The 16,741-nt window shown below is 46.8% G+C and overlaps 1 protein-coding gene across 1 annotated transcript; it reads right to left on the bottom strand.

The window, feature by feature from the left end:
- Nucleotides 1-225: 225 nt before the first annotated feature.
- Nucleotides 226-15,570, bottom strand: HPSE (heparanase). The gene is made up of 14 exons (XM_085313660.1): nucleotides 15,488-15,570; nucleotides 11,365-11,592; nucleotides 10,249-10,473; nucleotides 9,683-9,828; nucleotides 8,078-8,203; nucleotides 7,494-7,667; nucleotides 7,102-7,273; nucleotides 6,654-6,701; nucleotides 5,671-5,764; nucleotides 4,911-5,017; nucleotides 4,484-4,598; nucleotides 2,562-2,680; nucleotides 2,064-2,210; nucleotides 226-1,244 (listed from the first exon to the last, which is right to left on the bottom strand). The coding sequence occupies exons 1-14, from the start codon at nucleotides 15,568-15,570 to the stop codon at nucleotides 1,085-1,087; spliced, it is 1,944 nt and encodes a 647-aa protein (XP_085169786.1). The 3' UTR covers nucleotides 226-1,084.
- Nucleotides 15,571-16,741: the final 1,171 nt, after the last annotated feature.

Genomic DNA, 16,741 nt, shown 5'->3' with positions numbered 1-16,741 from the left:
CAGGACTTAGTGAGGAAAAAGCATGGTTATATGAAGGTGAGTTTTCTTCAACTAGGCAAGCTTCTGACCAGAAAAACAACTCCAAAGGTGATATTTTTGCATTAATCGATGGAGTAATGAGCCCTCACTGTGCAAAGCAGTGTCCTGYGCTTGAAAAGATGGTTTCTTGGAGCAGCAGTGTGTCCCTCTCCTCCCTAGGAGATCCAATTTTAAAGCAGTACTGACTGCAGGCTGCTTCGAAGGAGCAACAGTGCTTTATTTGTCAAGAAATGTGTGTTTGGAAAACGCAGGGCTCCAGCTCCAGCTCGTGACCTTACTATCATAATTTAAGAAGCGTGTGGACAAGTTACGTCAGCCAGGGAGCTGCCCAAAATCYGATGGCAGTTTTTACTTCTCTAAACAGCGTTTTCCCTGATTTTGGTTCCCATTCAGGCACTCCACTTTGTTTTTTTAATGCATCTCTTGCTTTTTTCATCCCTCTGGAAGGTTGATTGCCAGCCGACAAGAGAAGCTGAGCCTTAAGATCAAAGAGGTCCACAGCTGTGAACCCACAATTAACAGCTACAAAAATCCCAAGCCCTTGAGTATTTCTTGTGTACACTGCCAGCAAAACCGCAAGTGTGCGTGTGTGCACAAAAAACTGTCCTAACCTTTTCTGAAGAAAAGKTTTTAGATCAGCTGCTCTGAAAACTGTGCTTACTTAAACTAGGAAATAAGAGAACAAGGAAGTTTCTGGCTGGCAAACCTGAAATTGCAGTGTGAAAAAAACATACACAATTTAACATACAGAATAGAGAAGGGTCTTTCTATCAAATGTACTGATGCAGGCCAGATGGGAAAAAACCCTCCTGCATCTGAGGCTTCTCTACTTGAAAATTTGCTCCTGAAGCCCAGCGAGCATGTGTTTTACACACCAACTTTACAGTATGACTTCATGTCTACCCCACAAAGAGTACCAGTGCCACCAGCAGATTTGAATCGATTGCCAGAATTAGATCTCGCTATAGAAATGTGAATATCTAGCATCAAACTTAGTTACTAGCTRACTGCTACTGCAGTTATTCTGCAGGTGAGTATTTGAGATTTAGATGCAAGCAGTAGCTTTGGCATTTTTGATAACATAAAACCCATAAGAAAAAGCTGGAAGGCCAAGAATACTCCCTGGACCAAGAGGTTTCTCGTTAAGTGCTGGCAGCATTTTGTCATCCACCATCCTTAGGACATGGCCGTTCAACTGAATAGACCTAGAGAAAGAGAAAGAGAGATGGTTGTGGCAGCTATTTTTTTGTTTGCCATCAGGTGCAAATACCTCTTGAAATTCAACTGCAAGTACAAAGCTTCCTAACCGATTTGGCACATGGCATAAACCTTCCCTTAATTTTTTACACACACATATATATACATACATAAATATATATAAAATATATGTATATATATAAAAATAAAAAAAAATCAATATATATACGCAGAGATACACCATACAAGTACAGTATCTAGTGCACTCACACAGCATGTGTGCTTTGGATGTGAAAGATACACTAGCACTTGCAGGAAAAAAAAAMCAACTTGATTATCACTGTCAGTACTCTGGACCAGAGTACTGTTTTTGTTACCAGCTTTTTCTTTTGCTGATTTACTGCACTGTGTTGGACCAGTATCAGATTTTGTGTGGTTAACACCTGTAGTATCGACACAACRAACTGCTGTAAATCAGGAGCCAACACCATGGAAAGCAATATGCTTACGCTTGCTCAAAATAAAAAGGGCATTAGACTCCGGTCCGGAGTAGTGGCAGTCTACTGAAGAGTTAGCATCAAGCAACCGCCATCGTGCTTCAGCAAGGTTTTAGTGGCCTGATTTTAGGATATCTGATTTAATAGAAGTCAGACCTTGGTTAAAAAAAAAGAAAGAAAGAAAAGAACCTCGAAAGAAAAAAATATCAAAAAAATCCCCAATGGAATGGCAACTCTGCTTTTTTATCTTACATGTTCAAAAATACGGTTTTAGAGGCTGTCTGCTAATTGCAATACTCTCTACAGAGAGGAGAGGAGTTGCACCCTTACTTGGAAAGTATGTTCCCTTTCCCGTGAGGTAGCAGAAGGTATTCGTCGACGTGCTTGCTAGATAAGCCGTCAGGTAGCTGCAAATACCTGGTGGCGTTGTAGAGGTTTAAAGCAAACAGTGTAACATCCCCTTCTCTGTACTTCGGGCTGAAAAGCAAGGGGGGGGGGGGAAATAATAATAATCGCCGTGATGCTCAGGTAATAAGGAAGCTGTGCAGAGTCCGGCTGCCGTTCGCAGCCGGGTCGCCAGCCGCGGCCCCGGGACGAGCGTCCGCGGGCGTCCTGCCGAGGGGCGCCGGAGGTGGGTGCTCGCAGGGAAGGCATCCGCTGCTGCTTTTACACCTCACGGACGGTGAGGGATTCGAGGGATTCAGCAGGGCGGSTCGAGGATACGGGACGGGCCGGAGACGGGAGACATCTCCCTCGCGAGTCCGCGGCTGAGATTTGGTCATTCCTAAACGCCGCGCGGGCAGCCGCTGCGGAAACAGGCGTGCTTACTGGTGGGTGTTTGTGCAATGAAGGTACACGCGGAGCCTCCTCTGCTCGGCTCCCTTCAGGCTGACGTGCAGCACCTTGGTGCCGACCAGGTTCTTGTACAGCAGCGAAAGCCAATAGTCCTGTGTGACAAAACACACGTGCACTCGTATCCGCTGTGGATACTAAATCCATACTTATCATTCTTACTCTCCCCTCCAGACCCCTCGAGCAAGATGCTGGCAGAATAGACCGAGCTCAGAAAATATTTTCACTTTGGAAAGACTGCAGCTACAAGGGGGAAGCGCTGTGTGGTGACAGAAATCTGTGTTTCCTTAAGATGACRTGAAAAACTTGGAAGCCAAAAGCACTCCCTGAGGTGAGGGCTTTCTCATGAAGTATCCAAGTAGTTTTGTCATTCACGTTCTTCTTAATGTAACATTCATTTTGCTGATAACTTCAGTATTTTTCCCTTTAATTTTCTACTTAGCCAAGTTTTTTTCTTACATCAGGTTCATTTAAATTCACACAAAAAAAAAAAAAAAAAAAAAAAAAGAATTGTGTCTCCAAGTTGCAAAATGCCTGTGTTTGCAAGGTTCATTTGGAGTCATTTTGCTCTTCCTTTGCTGATCTAGGGAGCTCCTTTTTTGGGGAGAAAGGGTTTGATTTTGGGAGTGCTCTGCCTTTTTGGCAGAGGGCCGAGCTCCCTGGAGCTTGACGGGAACCCACGAGGGATGAGTTGCCTCCCCGCAGAGATACTTGCATCTAACACACCGGTGCTAAGTCAAGTGTARTCCCCTAACTTTCATGCTGGCATGGTGCTTTTAAATGGGTTTTAGAGGATTAATTCTGAATGCGAGACAAGAGTAAATCCACTGAAGTCCTAAGATGCCAACGTAAAGGTGTTGTGAGAGCAGGATGATGCTTGCTGCGGAGAGCTCATTTTTCCAGCTCTACTTTTTCTTGAACTTTTCTTAACTCTGTAACCATAATAGGGGGAAACGTGGCCTTTGGTTGGGGCTAGGAGACGTTGTTTTTGCAATGTCATTTTTTAGATCGAAGCTCCAGCAGAGGAGATTATGCTAAAGCTGGCAGCTTTCGAAAAGAGCTTCCTCCAGCAGTTTTTCTGTTTTGAAGCCTTCCTAGGAGGAAGGCTGTAACGTTTCTTTCTTGTCTAACTCATCATAGACCCAGGGAAGTGACTTTTCCTGTTGGCCTGCTTGCTCAGTCCATCTGTACGGAGATGCTGCCTGGAAACATTTAGCAATGTATTCGTTTCAGTGCTATGTGAAATTGATTGCTCTGCTTTGGATTTCCGTACCTCTGAAGCATTATTTGGTTTATTAGCATCTGTACTGTCTGTAGATGAAAACAAGATGCATCCTTTCAATCTAAATCTATTTTAAATTGGGGTGGTGGGGGAAAGTAACAAGTTCCTCCATCCCCAACAGCTTKCTCCCTGGCATAGGGACCATCTGAAACCACAGGACAGAACAACTCCATATATTGGTTTCCTCTGATATAAGTTYTTTATAAGCCTGTAAAAATTGCAACTTGGAAGCAGAAAAATGAGAAGAAAGGGAAAAATGTTTTCCTTTCATCCAGAGGTAAGTGCTGTTAGCACAGAAGAGCATGCTATAAATACATGAAGAGAACGTCGTGTTCAATGACGGTGTTTGATCATAGCAGAATGTTATTCTAAATAAATTAAACCATGCTAAATGCATATTTTCACTTGCTTATGCTTCGGCTGCTATTGAGTTCATATATGACCCAAGAAAGGTTTATTCTTAATTTCAGATTATGTTGTTTTTCAGTTGTAATGTAATTTGTCCTACAAAATCTGTTGCTATCTTATGCTGTAAAAATAGCTATCTTCTGTTTGCACATCAGATTGTGTGTGTACATAAGTACACACAGCGTTAAAATAGCGTTTGTATACATACTGGCAAGGGCTCAAAATTTGCATCCACCAGATGATAGGTTCCTGCTCCAAAGAACACCTGTCTCATCACCACATCAATTCCCTGCCTGGCTGAAAGTCCAAGTTTGACCAGCCACCTGCAAAAAATAAAATAAAAAAAAAAAAAAAAAAAAAAAAAAAAAAAAAAAAAAAAAAAAGAGGCAAACAACATGCAGATAAAGTTGCAGACTTAAGCTGTACTCTGTTGTCTCTGTCTGACCACGATGGGAAGTAGCAAAGAAGGAATTAAGACTTCATGCTGACATTTGTTTAAAATTGTGCAACTAATTTTGGGGAGCAGAAATCGAGTCTTACTGACTAGTGATGTACTGGGCATTTGGAGGCCTCAGACGGGCATTTCTTTAACCAAATGAAAATGCATAATTTACAAGACGTGCTATTTTACTCACATGAAGCCAGCAATATAYGTATTGGACAGATTGGGAGCGCCACCTCCATACGCGGAGCTGGTTTCTCCTAACCAGACCTTTTTGCTGGGTGTGGTTCCGTCGACAATCTAGTTGGTAGCGGGCAGGAAAGAAGAGAAAGAGACAGTAATTAAATTTATGGCTTCTGCAACGATCAGCATTCGGAGTTCCATGCTTCAGGCAGATACCTACGTATGCCATTTGCTTTTAATGGGTGGTAACACTGACCGAGGCAGGTTGTCACAGAAATTTTAGTCAACAGGACCAGAAAAGCAGATTTCCCCCTTCCACCAAGAAATCACACCTACTCATTTAGAATTAGGAAAACATCACTCGTAAGAATCAGGTTCTGTAAGCTGGTTAGTGTTACACTCTAAATCGCCCGGTTCTCAGGATCTCTAAATACAGTGAAACGTGAGCAAAGGGAGGAGGGACATCTGACCATAAATTACATCTCGGCAGCGCGACTCAATCGGTAAATCGGAATTTTGTAGGTTTGTGAAGTTCCTAGCATCGTGTTTGGTGGATGGCAGACCTTTTCTCTCGAGTACACCTGTTAGTATAGTAGTGTTGCTAAAATACGCTTTTTTCCTTCTTTTTTTCTTTTTAAACGCTGACGGTGGCACTCGAGCTTTGAGGATCCCTATTTATTGCTAGCCGAGGAGCTCTATTTTCGTCAGGATTCTGTTCTGCTAATGCCGCCGGTAACTGACCCTGTGAACGACTGAACAGGGCAACGCACCTCAAAGACATCGCGTATRGCTGTGGCAAACGTATCCAGCACGTCTGGGCTCAGGAAATCCTCCCGTGTCGCGCTTCGCCCGTTTACATAGTAACTGCAATTGGAAAAAAAAGCACAGTCAAAACTAAGGAAAAAAATCTACCACTGGTACAAAGCAATAAAAGAACTTGGTTGCTCAATACGTTTATTCGCATCGTCATTTTTCTGTCCAGCTTTTAATATTTTTTGCCAAACGTGTAGGTATGTTGTTTTATGAGGGACTTTCCGATAGGATGACACTGACTGGTAGTTCATTTTTGCAAAATAAATTCAAGCATGTAAAGCTGTTCCCACCTAATGCTGGAGCTCACTGTGCTGCATTTGACCCCAAAACAAAACAAAACAAAAAAACCCCGCAGCGTGAGACCCAACTTTGACTGCTCRGCATTTAATTACGGGCGCTGCGAGGACAAACTTACACCGCTGAAACCGAAAAAAAAGAAAAAAACCCAAACCCCATCAAATGCCAGTTTTGGGGGCTTCGTTTCTCACTTCTGCACTTTAGAAGAGCGTCAGTGGAAAAATAAAAATGAAACAGGAATGAAGGAGTCAGAGAAGAGTTTACAGGCTGAGCTGGACCCGAGGGTGCTGCGTGCACGTCCGGTTCTGCCTCCGGGAGGGCAAATTCAGCTTGGTGGATGAAACTAGTATCAATTCTYCAAGTGGCAAAGGTTAGTTAAGTTTTTTTTTTTTTAATATATATTAAAGAAGAACAAATAGGGGGGAAAGAAAGCGGCGGAATTTAAAGCAGCAGCTACGAAGGCTCCTGTTTTATTCTTGATTTCCCGCCTCCGAGTCGAAAACTAACACCGTCGCCCTGAGCCGTTTTCTTCGGCCCCTGTCGCTATTTAAAAGGAAATTCTCCTTTCCCCTTCCCGTTAGTGAGTTCAGACCCACCCGTCGTGAAAAACCGCCGGCAGAGCGGGCGCCCGGGCGCTACTTACTGGTGCCAAGTGACGGAATCGATCGCCTTCCCTCCCGATTTCAGGAAGCTGCGGGCAGAGAGCGCAAAGGGGTTGTCGGGAGCRTCGAATTCACGCTCGGGCGACGCGGGGCGGGGGAGATTTCCAGGGTGRAAAGCCTAGCTCGGCGCTGGAGCCCGGAGGCGGGGGGAACTGGGAGATGCGTGCGGGTCGGTGAGGTGCTGCTCATGTCTTGGTTGCAACCGGTGGAGGAGCTTAAGCTTAAGATCTTGCACGCAGGGAAGATTTCAATCATCTCAGCCCTCCCCCCCCTCCAAAAAAAAATCGATAATTCTAATTTAGGGATAAAAAAAATCAGAAGAAATCAGTTCTCGGCTAAATCGGCTTGGTCCGCCTTGCTCCTCCGTGACTAGCGGCTCCGAATTCGCCCGCCCCCCGGGTCGCCGCGCCGGCTCCCGCCGCCCCTCACCTCCGCAGCAGCCTCTGCGTGCGCTTCCGCGGCCGCCCCACGTCCGGGCCGTAGAGCCTCGCGCGCCGGTAGAGGGGATAGCCGTCCAACAGGTGACGCAAGCGGACGAAATCCCGTCCCAGCTGGAAGCCGTCGACGTAAACGCCCGACTTCTTCCTGAAGCTATTGGGCTCTGGGAAGAGACAGACGCGCRTCAACGCCCCCGACCTCTAGTCTCCGGAGGCAAAATACCGACCCCCTGCACGGCTTCGCCCCACGTTGCGCTCGGAGGTTGCTATTTGGGACTGAAAGAGCGCACCGCGGCGGGACGCGACGTGCCCCGGCCCTGCGTGCGCGCCGGCCGGCGTGCTCCGCGGGGCGTCCCCTCGCCCGCGGCCGCGCTGGTCCCTTACCGTTGCCCAGCTCCCAGGACATGTCGTAGCGCCGAGACGCGCAGTAATCCAACAGCAGCTCCGCGTTCGAGCTGTCCCACTGAAGGCCGTTTTTCCGCAGCAAGGCGTTGAGCCCGAAGACCAGATGGAACCGCGAACAGTTCGCAAAGCTGTACAGGATGTCCACGGTGTTTCCTGCACGACGGAGAAAAGCACCGCGCAGACCGTTTGACTTCGAAGGTCCGGCGTGCTAATGGATCTAAAGCCCAATTAAAATCTGCACGGCACGCGTTTAGCCCGGTGCTGTCGACACGCCGGGCTTTCGGAGCCAACTCGAAGAGCCCAGCCCCAACGAAGCCCGGTCAGCGTCACCCTGCAGGACGCTGAGGTTCGCCGAACTCCTGCAGCGCCCAGATAGCATTAAACACAAAACCAGACGACAGAGAGCAGGGTAAGAATTTTTTTTAGAAACGTCTCTGTGACTTAGAGAAACCTTAATTTTTGGTGGCTTCAACTCCTAGTTGCCCGTGACACTTTTACCGTGTAACCGAGATTTGCAATCTGCCAGTTATAAATCCTCGTGGAAGAAGCCGTCAAAATCTTACTTGTAATGGTGGTGTTTTTGTGCTTTTTCCAGTACTGTTCCTTAAGAATGAGCTTCTCTTGGGCAGGCCACTGGGCGAGTAGCAGCTCCTCAACAGCCGAAAACCCTGATCTCAATCCACAAGCATCTGTAAGAGGGAATAAAGCGCGACAGCAATAAAACTTCCACGTCCACGGCAAGGGTTCAGCGCGCAGAGGGCTGCGTCCCTCACCAAGCTCTACACTGGTTTGTGTAGAGCTGGGAGCCGGTCCTGCACCTCTGTGGACCTCGTCCCTGCTTTCGTGATGGAAGAAGAGGGCCAAACTGATATGTGTGTATGTCTGTAACCCCAGTTAAGGTGGTGGAGATGGGAAGAAAAAATAAATAAATAAATAAAGGCTGAACGGAGCTTCTGGAAGCTGGTATAACTTGTGGCCGTAACCTGCTAACCTGCTTTCGCGAGATAGCCCCTCTGGAAACCAGGACCGAGCAGCGCAGGTCGCGGTGCCCGGGCAGGCACGGCGCTGGAGGAGCGGATAAGCAACCTCCGTGCGACCGTACCGCGGTAAGGCTCGCGGCTCTTATTGCTCAAGGGAGATAGAAAGCTCCGCTTCCTCTCCTCCGTGGTGGGAACTGCTGCCAGCGTCTCCTGTTTCGTGCGGGAGGAACCGCTGACCGCCTTACAAGATTCAAACGAAAACACTGGCAGAAGTCTGCAGACACACTGCATTTCCCTTCGCACATACACACACACACATATATACATTTTGTAAGTATGAAAATCCATAGAGGATCACACAATCAACCAAAGAGGAAGCTAAAAGCAGGCCAAAGTTAAAAATACTCCAAGAGGAGCAGAGTGTTCGAGGAAGTCGTACAGGGCAAAAATAACACTTCCAAACCGAACGTCACCTGTTGGCACCTATATGCAAAGGGCTACTCAGCGCTTTTTCACGTTTAACAGCTCCAGAAAGCTTTGCAAATTTTCACAGAATTTAAGGAGAAAATTTGACTTTAATTCAGGGAGTTTAAGGGGAAAATATTCGCACACAACAAGGCCTGAGCGTAAGCAGCGGMGCTCGCCAGGGCAGGGTCGGTTTACACTTCTCCGTGCTTTCGGGAGGCAACGCCGTACCACTCACCAGCAGCCTAACCCCGAGCAAAACACCCGCTTTGCTCTGGGCAGATTCCTTCTTGCAGCCAGTACTTTGTTTTCTGGGCGAAACCACAGTTTTTGAGCTGACCTTGTCCGGCTCCCGGACGGCGGGAGAGCCGGGAGCGCTGCGGCGGCATCGCGGAGACGAGCACCGGGCAGCAAAGCTGCGGCAGGTACCGAACACGCGAGGGACGCGCTTTGCAAATGTTCCTCGTTTTCACGCGGCCCCCGACAGAGCTCGTTGCTCTAATCGTGCTGGAGGAAAGGAGAGATCGACAGATTGTGGAGAATTCAGGGAATTGTGTAAGGCGGGGGAGAGAGAGAGAGACGTGGAGAGGGCCCAAAACAGAACAAGGTGCGAGCGGAGACGAGTCCAGAAGGTCCCTGTGGAAGGGAGCAACCTTGCAGAAGCATTTGGAGCAATTATTTTATCGGCTGAACTACCGACCGTTTCGCTCACGTGCACTTTACCTTGCTTCGCCTGGAGTTCCCAGATGATTTTCTCTTCTGAAGTTGAATCCTTGTGGGGATCGAAAATCAGAAAATCCGTTTTGGTGCCCCCAAACCTCAAGAAGCCTGGGGACAAGGCTCTCGCAAGGGTGCGCAGCTTGGGGTTGCTGGGGGAAGAATATCAAGAAACGGAAGAGAGATTAGAGTCGCGAGAGGGCTCGAGGGACCAGGAGAGCTTTTGGGAATCAGCAAGCGAGGGAGATGTGCTCCAGGGATCGCGCTCACTGGTGAGGGGCTGAGGCAGGGGGGACCCAAGTAGGAGCGTTTTGAGAACAGGCGTTCTTCTCCCCGACGTATTTTTGATTTTGTTCAGGCAAAAAGTAACATACTGCTCCCATGAGAAGCTGGACGTAAAGCAGCCTTTACACCACCGTTCCCAATTTCYCTAAGCTACAGCCACCAAATCAAATGCTTTTGTACCAAAGAGGAGAGAGAGAGAGAGGGGGAAAAAAAAGGGGGCATTAGTTTAATTAAGCAGACTTACAGCTACACTTCTGCGACTTGCACGACACGAGCAAGGCGCGCACCGCTTCACCCCAGCCTTCGCTAGGGGAAATGGGGAGAGAGGCGGCAGCCGATGCCCCAGCAACATCGCAACCGATTGCTGCCCGCCAGCGAGTTCCCRCTCGCAGCGGCAAACCGAGCGAAGCGTCTGCTGGCCTCCGGCCCCGTCCGACTCCGCTGCAGCCAGGAGGTCTAAAGGCTGCAGACYCAACGTCTTTCGAACAAGGTGGTATCGGCCTCCATCCCACCTTGGGCAGGAGGAAAAGATGAACAAGGCAGGATGAGGAAAATCAGAAGGACTTAAGAAACGAGATGGGACTGAAAAATGGGATCAAAGGGAAAAAATAGAGCAGCCTTGAAAATTATAGAATCAAAAGGAAGAAAGAGCTAATTAGAAAATACTAAGAGCAAAAGGGGGAGAAAAGGAGGCAAGAGAGATCAGAGCCAGAAGCAACGTCACCACTTGGTAGTCTTGAGCCATTYGAAGTGTTACCAAAAGAGAAGGAAACAAACAAAAAAAACAAGCTTCGTTTTCAGGAACTGTAGATTTGGCCTCAGCTGTGACCCTCCTCAGCCTCTACCATAGATTCGACTTTAAGCCGGCAGTTCCCCGGCAAAYGTTTCTAAAGCTACGCTAGGTCTCGGATCGTTGCAGAGCGGAAGGGCGAGAAGCCCCTGGCCCCCAGCCCAGCCACACGTAACCCGCTCTGCTCAGCATCCCACGACTTCCSTCGCCTGCCGGGCTGCTCCCCTCCTGACTTCATCCCTACGCCTCTTCCAGCGAGTATCACCAAAGCACGTCGTCTTCCCATCCAACCGCTTCTCCTCCGGTTCCCTCAGCAAAGGTCATGCAGTCCTCAGCGCTGATGACAGACCCCAGCTTGCTGCCCCGGGACAAATAAATAGCTTATTTCTTCCCGAGGCACACGGGGCGATCCTAACTTCTGCTCCACAATGACGCCTCCCACGTCTCTCCCATCTAAAGCTCCAAGCGGGTGAGGGTCTCCTACCATCCTTTAGCTATTTCAGTACCTCGTGTATCTTAAGGACACTGAATCAAACACAACTCGTGCGGGTTACATAGCTCTTGGATTGCAGATTTTGCACGCTGATTATTAAAGCTGTCACCAGTAGCCCACCTAGAGCCGCCCAGTTCCTCCTCTGTGGGACCTCTCTTACTTCTCCATTTGAAAGTAACTTCCTCCTCCTCCTCTGCATCGACCCAGGCACCAGGTCTGAGCTGCACCCCCAAGCGCAGAGGCAGCCGGTTGGGGTCCCAGCCTAGCTCCAGCACCGCAAAGCTGCGTCTGCTTCGCGGAGCAAAGCTCTGGAGGACGTTGGCCGTGCCTCGGTCAGTGCCAGGACGGCTCGAGGGAGGGTTCAGAGGGGGGCTCACCTCTCAGCACCCCTTTCCGCTAAAGAGCGAGGAGAGAAGACCCGGGGCTGGGGAGAAAAATTTTCACGAGACAGAATAGGCACAGCCTTGCCAGGTGCTGCAGGAAGGGAAAGAAGAGGGAGAGGTGGGAAACGCCTGCCCTGCCTTACCTCAAGAAGGTGATGTATCTCGGGTCTTGAGCCAGGCTGGCATCCAGCGTGAGAGACAGGAAAGCCGGGCTGACTTCCCCGAGAGGTCGTCCGCGCAGCCCGAGGCTCAGCGTCGCCACCTCGGGCTGCGCCAGGCTCAGGGCTCGCCCGGGCAGCCAGCAGAGCAGCTGCAGCAGGAGCATCCTCATCCTCCTCCTCCTCCTCCTCCTCCTCCTCGGGGGCGCTCAGCGGAGCTGCCGAGCCCGGGCTGAGCCTCGCGGGACCGGATCGCCGAGCTGCCAGCGGGGACGGAGGAGGAGGCAGCGCGCCTCCGTGCGCCCGACGGGCGCTGCTCCTTCCTGCTGCTGCACCGCCGCGCGGCTCGGGGCACGCAGAAGACTCGCCGTTCTCGGCCGCCGTTGCGAATTAACCAGCGCCAGACGCGCTCACGGCGTTACGTAACGTCGGAGAGAAACGGCGTGTTTTTCAACAGTCAGGTTCAGCGTGGCCGGCGCTGCCCTGCGCAAGCCGGCGACGGGTCGGGAAGGACCAAATTATCAGGCTGCTTTCGGTAAAGCGCGTCGCCGCCGCTCCCGGGGCGAGGGAGTATCGGCGACGCTCCTGGCTGCCTCAGCACCTGAGCCAGGCCATCGYCTCCGATCGCAGCGGTACGTCCCCCACGGTACGTCCGCTCCGCCGGGAAGGGCTGGAGTGAGTCAGTCTTTCCRGAGTACCTGTCGGAGCAATAATTCACGTATCAGCGCGTGATTGAAGAGTCACGCGAACTACCCAGCCCCACGAGCAAACCCAGCGCTTAAGAAATCAAATAAACGCCCGACAAATCATTGGAGYGAACCCGGCTGTTAAGGGCGTTACTGCACACACAGAAAACGTTCGCAGTCCTCAGCTGAGATGCAGCCAGAGCAGTTATTCCCCTCAGTATTTGCTATTCCTTCCAATTCCTAAAACAGGCTTTCTTTTTTCTTTGCACAGAGATGCTTTGAACCAGTTTTCGGTGTTCTCCGCCCTTCCCACAGCATAGGCACAAAATCCACACGCCGAGCGCTCGACGCTGCCAGGGATTCAAGCCACGTATTGCAGGCAGTATATATACGGAGCCGTATGTAGCTAAATATACAAAAGCTGTATGTGTTAAATGGGAAGCGTTATATTTTTTTTAGGCATTTTTCACATTGTGTTATATACATTTTTAAATCCTGCAAAATAAGGGAGATAACATAGAGGGGTGCAGCCTCTTCCACAGAAAAGACAGAATTTAAACCATTTACTATAAAATACAGACAGAGAGGGCCTCCGAACCAGGGCTTAAAAGCACTTTCTTAGTTTTTAAAGCTCGCTCCATACCAACGTCCCATTTGGCTTCTTTATTTCTGAGAAAGCTTAAACCRAGCCTTGCGGTTTTCAGAGCGCTTATCGCACAGTTCTGCTTTTTCTCCTGCTGGCAATGCCGCCGCCGTGCCAGTTGAGCTCTTCGAGCGAAGTGCTAAGAATAAAACTTTCTGGGGAAACCAAACGCGCAGAGGAAGCGCAGAATTATCGCTGCCGCCACCACCCCAGCTACTTGTCCGAGAACTCAAAACTTCATGTAAAACRCTAGTGTATATATTTAGGGAATTCAGTAAAAGTTCAGTAACATGAAAAACAAGAAATTACCGAAGCGTTGCAGCATTTACATGGGCGAGCAGAGCTGCCTGTGTCAAGCTGGCACTTAAATGCTACATTTCCACACGAGCAGATGAGTGCACGCTTGAAAAGCGTACATGTTTCTTTGAACGGCTTGAAAAACCCTGGTTATGTATAGCAAAAGTCTCTCCAATTATTTTAATATCTTCAGTTAACTTTATTTCTGAAACCAGCTGGTTAAAAACATTTAAATAGGATGCACTCAGTCGATTTGGAGATGAAAAATGACACAATCCATCTTTCTTTTCTTTTTCTTTCTTTTGTTTTCCAAGTCCTTTTCAGTATTTATAYAGCTATATAGGTACTTCTCAAAGGTCTTATTTCTGTGGACTGTGCAGCTGACGAATTTAGGTAACTTCAGGATATCAGYGCACCATATACAATAAAAAGAAGCTTTAAAACAAATGACCAAATGTGAACTGCCTGCTCAGGACTCGCTTGCATGGAAGCGGCTTTCTGGAACACCCAAATCCCAATAGCTCTCATTCGCACAATGAAAATTGACGGCTAAACAGTAAGCAAAGCCCAACACTTTTATCGACGTGGCCTAAAAGATCATTTTAAATGAATTCTGTACAGGGATTCCCCAAATGCAGAATTAAATACTTGGGGTAAAAAGAAACYGTAAAAACACAAGCCAATTAAAAGTGGAATAATGTGGGTTACTAAGAAATGGTCAGGAACATCCAATATCCTCCTTAGACAAGCTCTAGGATGCAAACACTCCATTGAAGCAAGGGAAAAAAATATCTTTGCCTTCCAAAGTTTTCTGAAGCCATTGTAGCACAAGCCTTTCCATAGCATGGCAGCTGGTAATAGGCACTTCTTAATCCAATAAATGCCCAGCTTTAYACTTGTGTGATCTTTTTGAGCCCAGTACTATGCTTAACATTGAAGTACCTTAGTGTCTTCCACCAGTGTTTAAGTAACATAACTAGTATCTGCCCCTTTCTTTTTTTTTTAAAAAAAAAGAGGAACACTTCCATCCATAGAAAAGGCATGTATAATTGATTTTGGTTTTAAAGAATTTTAATGATACAATATTAGATATTAATAAAAAAAGGCGATGTGGAAGAAGTGTACTGGTTTGATTGGCTAATGCTATTTTTATTTCAGGAAAAAARGGGTAAGTTTTCTATAGCATCATTTTAAGCAACTTCAATCTTATTCCTTTCAYTTCAAAGGACAACAAAGGTCATGGTCAGCGAACGCCGGGGAGGTTGCAATCACCCATCTGGCACAGCACAGCCTGCAGAAATGGCAAATGCCAGCCCAATTTTCTTCCCGGACCAGCCTTGTGAAGAACCGTGAAGAATTCAATCCATCTGCTCATTTCCAGCACATAGAAACCTTTGCTATGCTTTTCAAAGGGGCTGTTTTTCACAGACGATGCTAAACGTACATCTCATCAAAACTGTATCTCGCTACTGTGCTTGTGCATCAGCTGAACAACCAACCTGAGGCCAAGGGAGTTACTGACCCAAATAYGCACAGCTGTCTGAAATACTTGCTTTTCTGCTGCTCCCCCTTCCCAAAATAAGAAAAGTACACTTAATTTTAAAATTAAATAGCATAAAAGCAAGCACAAATTTTTAAGCACGACTGCAGTCAATGGCTCTTTAATTAYTTGTATAAGCAATTAATAGATCAACTCCTCCACAACAGTTACTGTAATAACAAAGTCCTGGCAGCAAATCATTTAATTTACTCAWTTTTTTCCACACTTCCCATGAGTTTATGAAAGTCTAAGCTTCAAACTTTTGAGGAAAATAGTCAAGCAAACCAAAAAAGCCCCAGAAGCAGTTGGTTCAGCCTTAAAGGCATCACTAAAGTTTTCCCTCAGGAATATTGCATTGACTGCTTTGGGATGCAATCACAGTCATGCTGAAGTATATAGCTTCTGTCTTTTAAAGCTATTTTAAATATAAAACCATTCTTTTTTTTATATTAGTCACCATTTCACCAAAATCTGTTTTATTTAAAAGGGGAAGAATTAAAAGACATACTTAGGTAACCTTGGGGCATGGAAAATACTGGTTCTGTGCTTGAAGGCCACTTTTCTCTCTCTYACTGACAGAGCCAACTTCACAAACCTGTTCTGATGTTTCCAAAACCATTGCGCCTTAGGCACTGAAGCACCAGTAACACGATTCCCTTGAGGGTGCTGAGAAGTCTAGCAAACAAATGATTCTGAAAGCTGCAGGTTTGAAATTCTTTGCCTGGTTTAATACCAAGTGCACTGTTCAGTATTTCATTTACTTAAATGAAAGCTAACACAGAATTACTCGCTACTTAAGATTTCTCCAGTGTCACATTCAAAAGGGCAATGTAATTTTTAAATCGTTTTTCCCACCACTATCACCTTTGGACAAGGGTGCAACCTCAAGTTCTTTACTGTAAACTGCAATACAAACATAATAGCAGATCCTAGTCAATTAAAAACAGTCTTGTTCATTTCTGGAGCCGCAACATAATGGTAGAATTGAATAAAAAAGGCAATGCTTACTAAATTTTAATCTTAGGTTTCCTTTATTGAAAAAGGGCCAACTGATTTTACATAAAAATGTCAAATTTTCATCTTAGTTATCAACTGGCTTTTAYGTCACTATGTGCAGAAATTATAACACACTATGTATTAATCATATAAAGTAGTTGACTGCATCACAGCTGAAGAACATGTGTAAAAATACTTACAGAAGCCTACTTTTGTGCTAAAGTAGATCTGGTATACCTACCTTTCAAAACCTAGCTAGAATGACGGACATTTGCTCATGGAGTCTCAGAAGCTGTGGTAACCTATAGAAAACCATAAAATGTAGCCATAGAAAATGAAACTGTTACTTAAACCCCTCTCTTTATTATTAATTTGTCATACATAAGACCAATATTTAAACTCTGCATGTGTCATGATCATACTTACCTTACACAAAATATCTGAAAGATTGCTATAGAAACATCCCGAATGAACTGTCTTTCCAGGTATTTTAGCAAAGATGGAATATGAGTATGCTTATCAATGTTTACATTACGAATCACTTAAAATTTCTTATATAGTTCTAGCACAACTTCTGAATTATGAATTAGAATTCTATTTCTCTGATTCTATTAGCTATGCCTAGAGGATAGGGATTCCTACAGGAATTTTGAGATAAATAGTAGGAATTTTGGAGTAATTCACTCATGCATACATGTCCTACAGAGGYTTTACAATAAAAAAAATTTCTGTTGTGCTTTAGAAGTCAGCTATGAACCTGAGCTCTAGGTTTACAAAAGCATGCACCAGTCAAT

The sequence above is a fragment of the Rhea americana genome, unplaced genomic scaffold (assembly GCF_003343005.1).
Source record: "Rhea americana isolate MKP2758 unplaced genomic scaffold, rheAme1 scaffold_392, whole genome shotgun sequence".
NCBI classification, from domain to species: domain Eukaryota; kingdom Metazoa; phylum Chordata; class Aves; order Rheiformes; family Rheidae; genus Rhea; species Rhea americana.
Note: the sequence above shows the minus strand (reverse complement) of the source record. Positions and strands in the feature narration are given on the sequence as shown.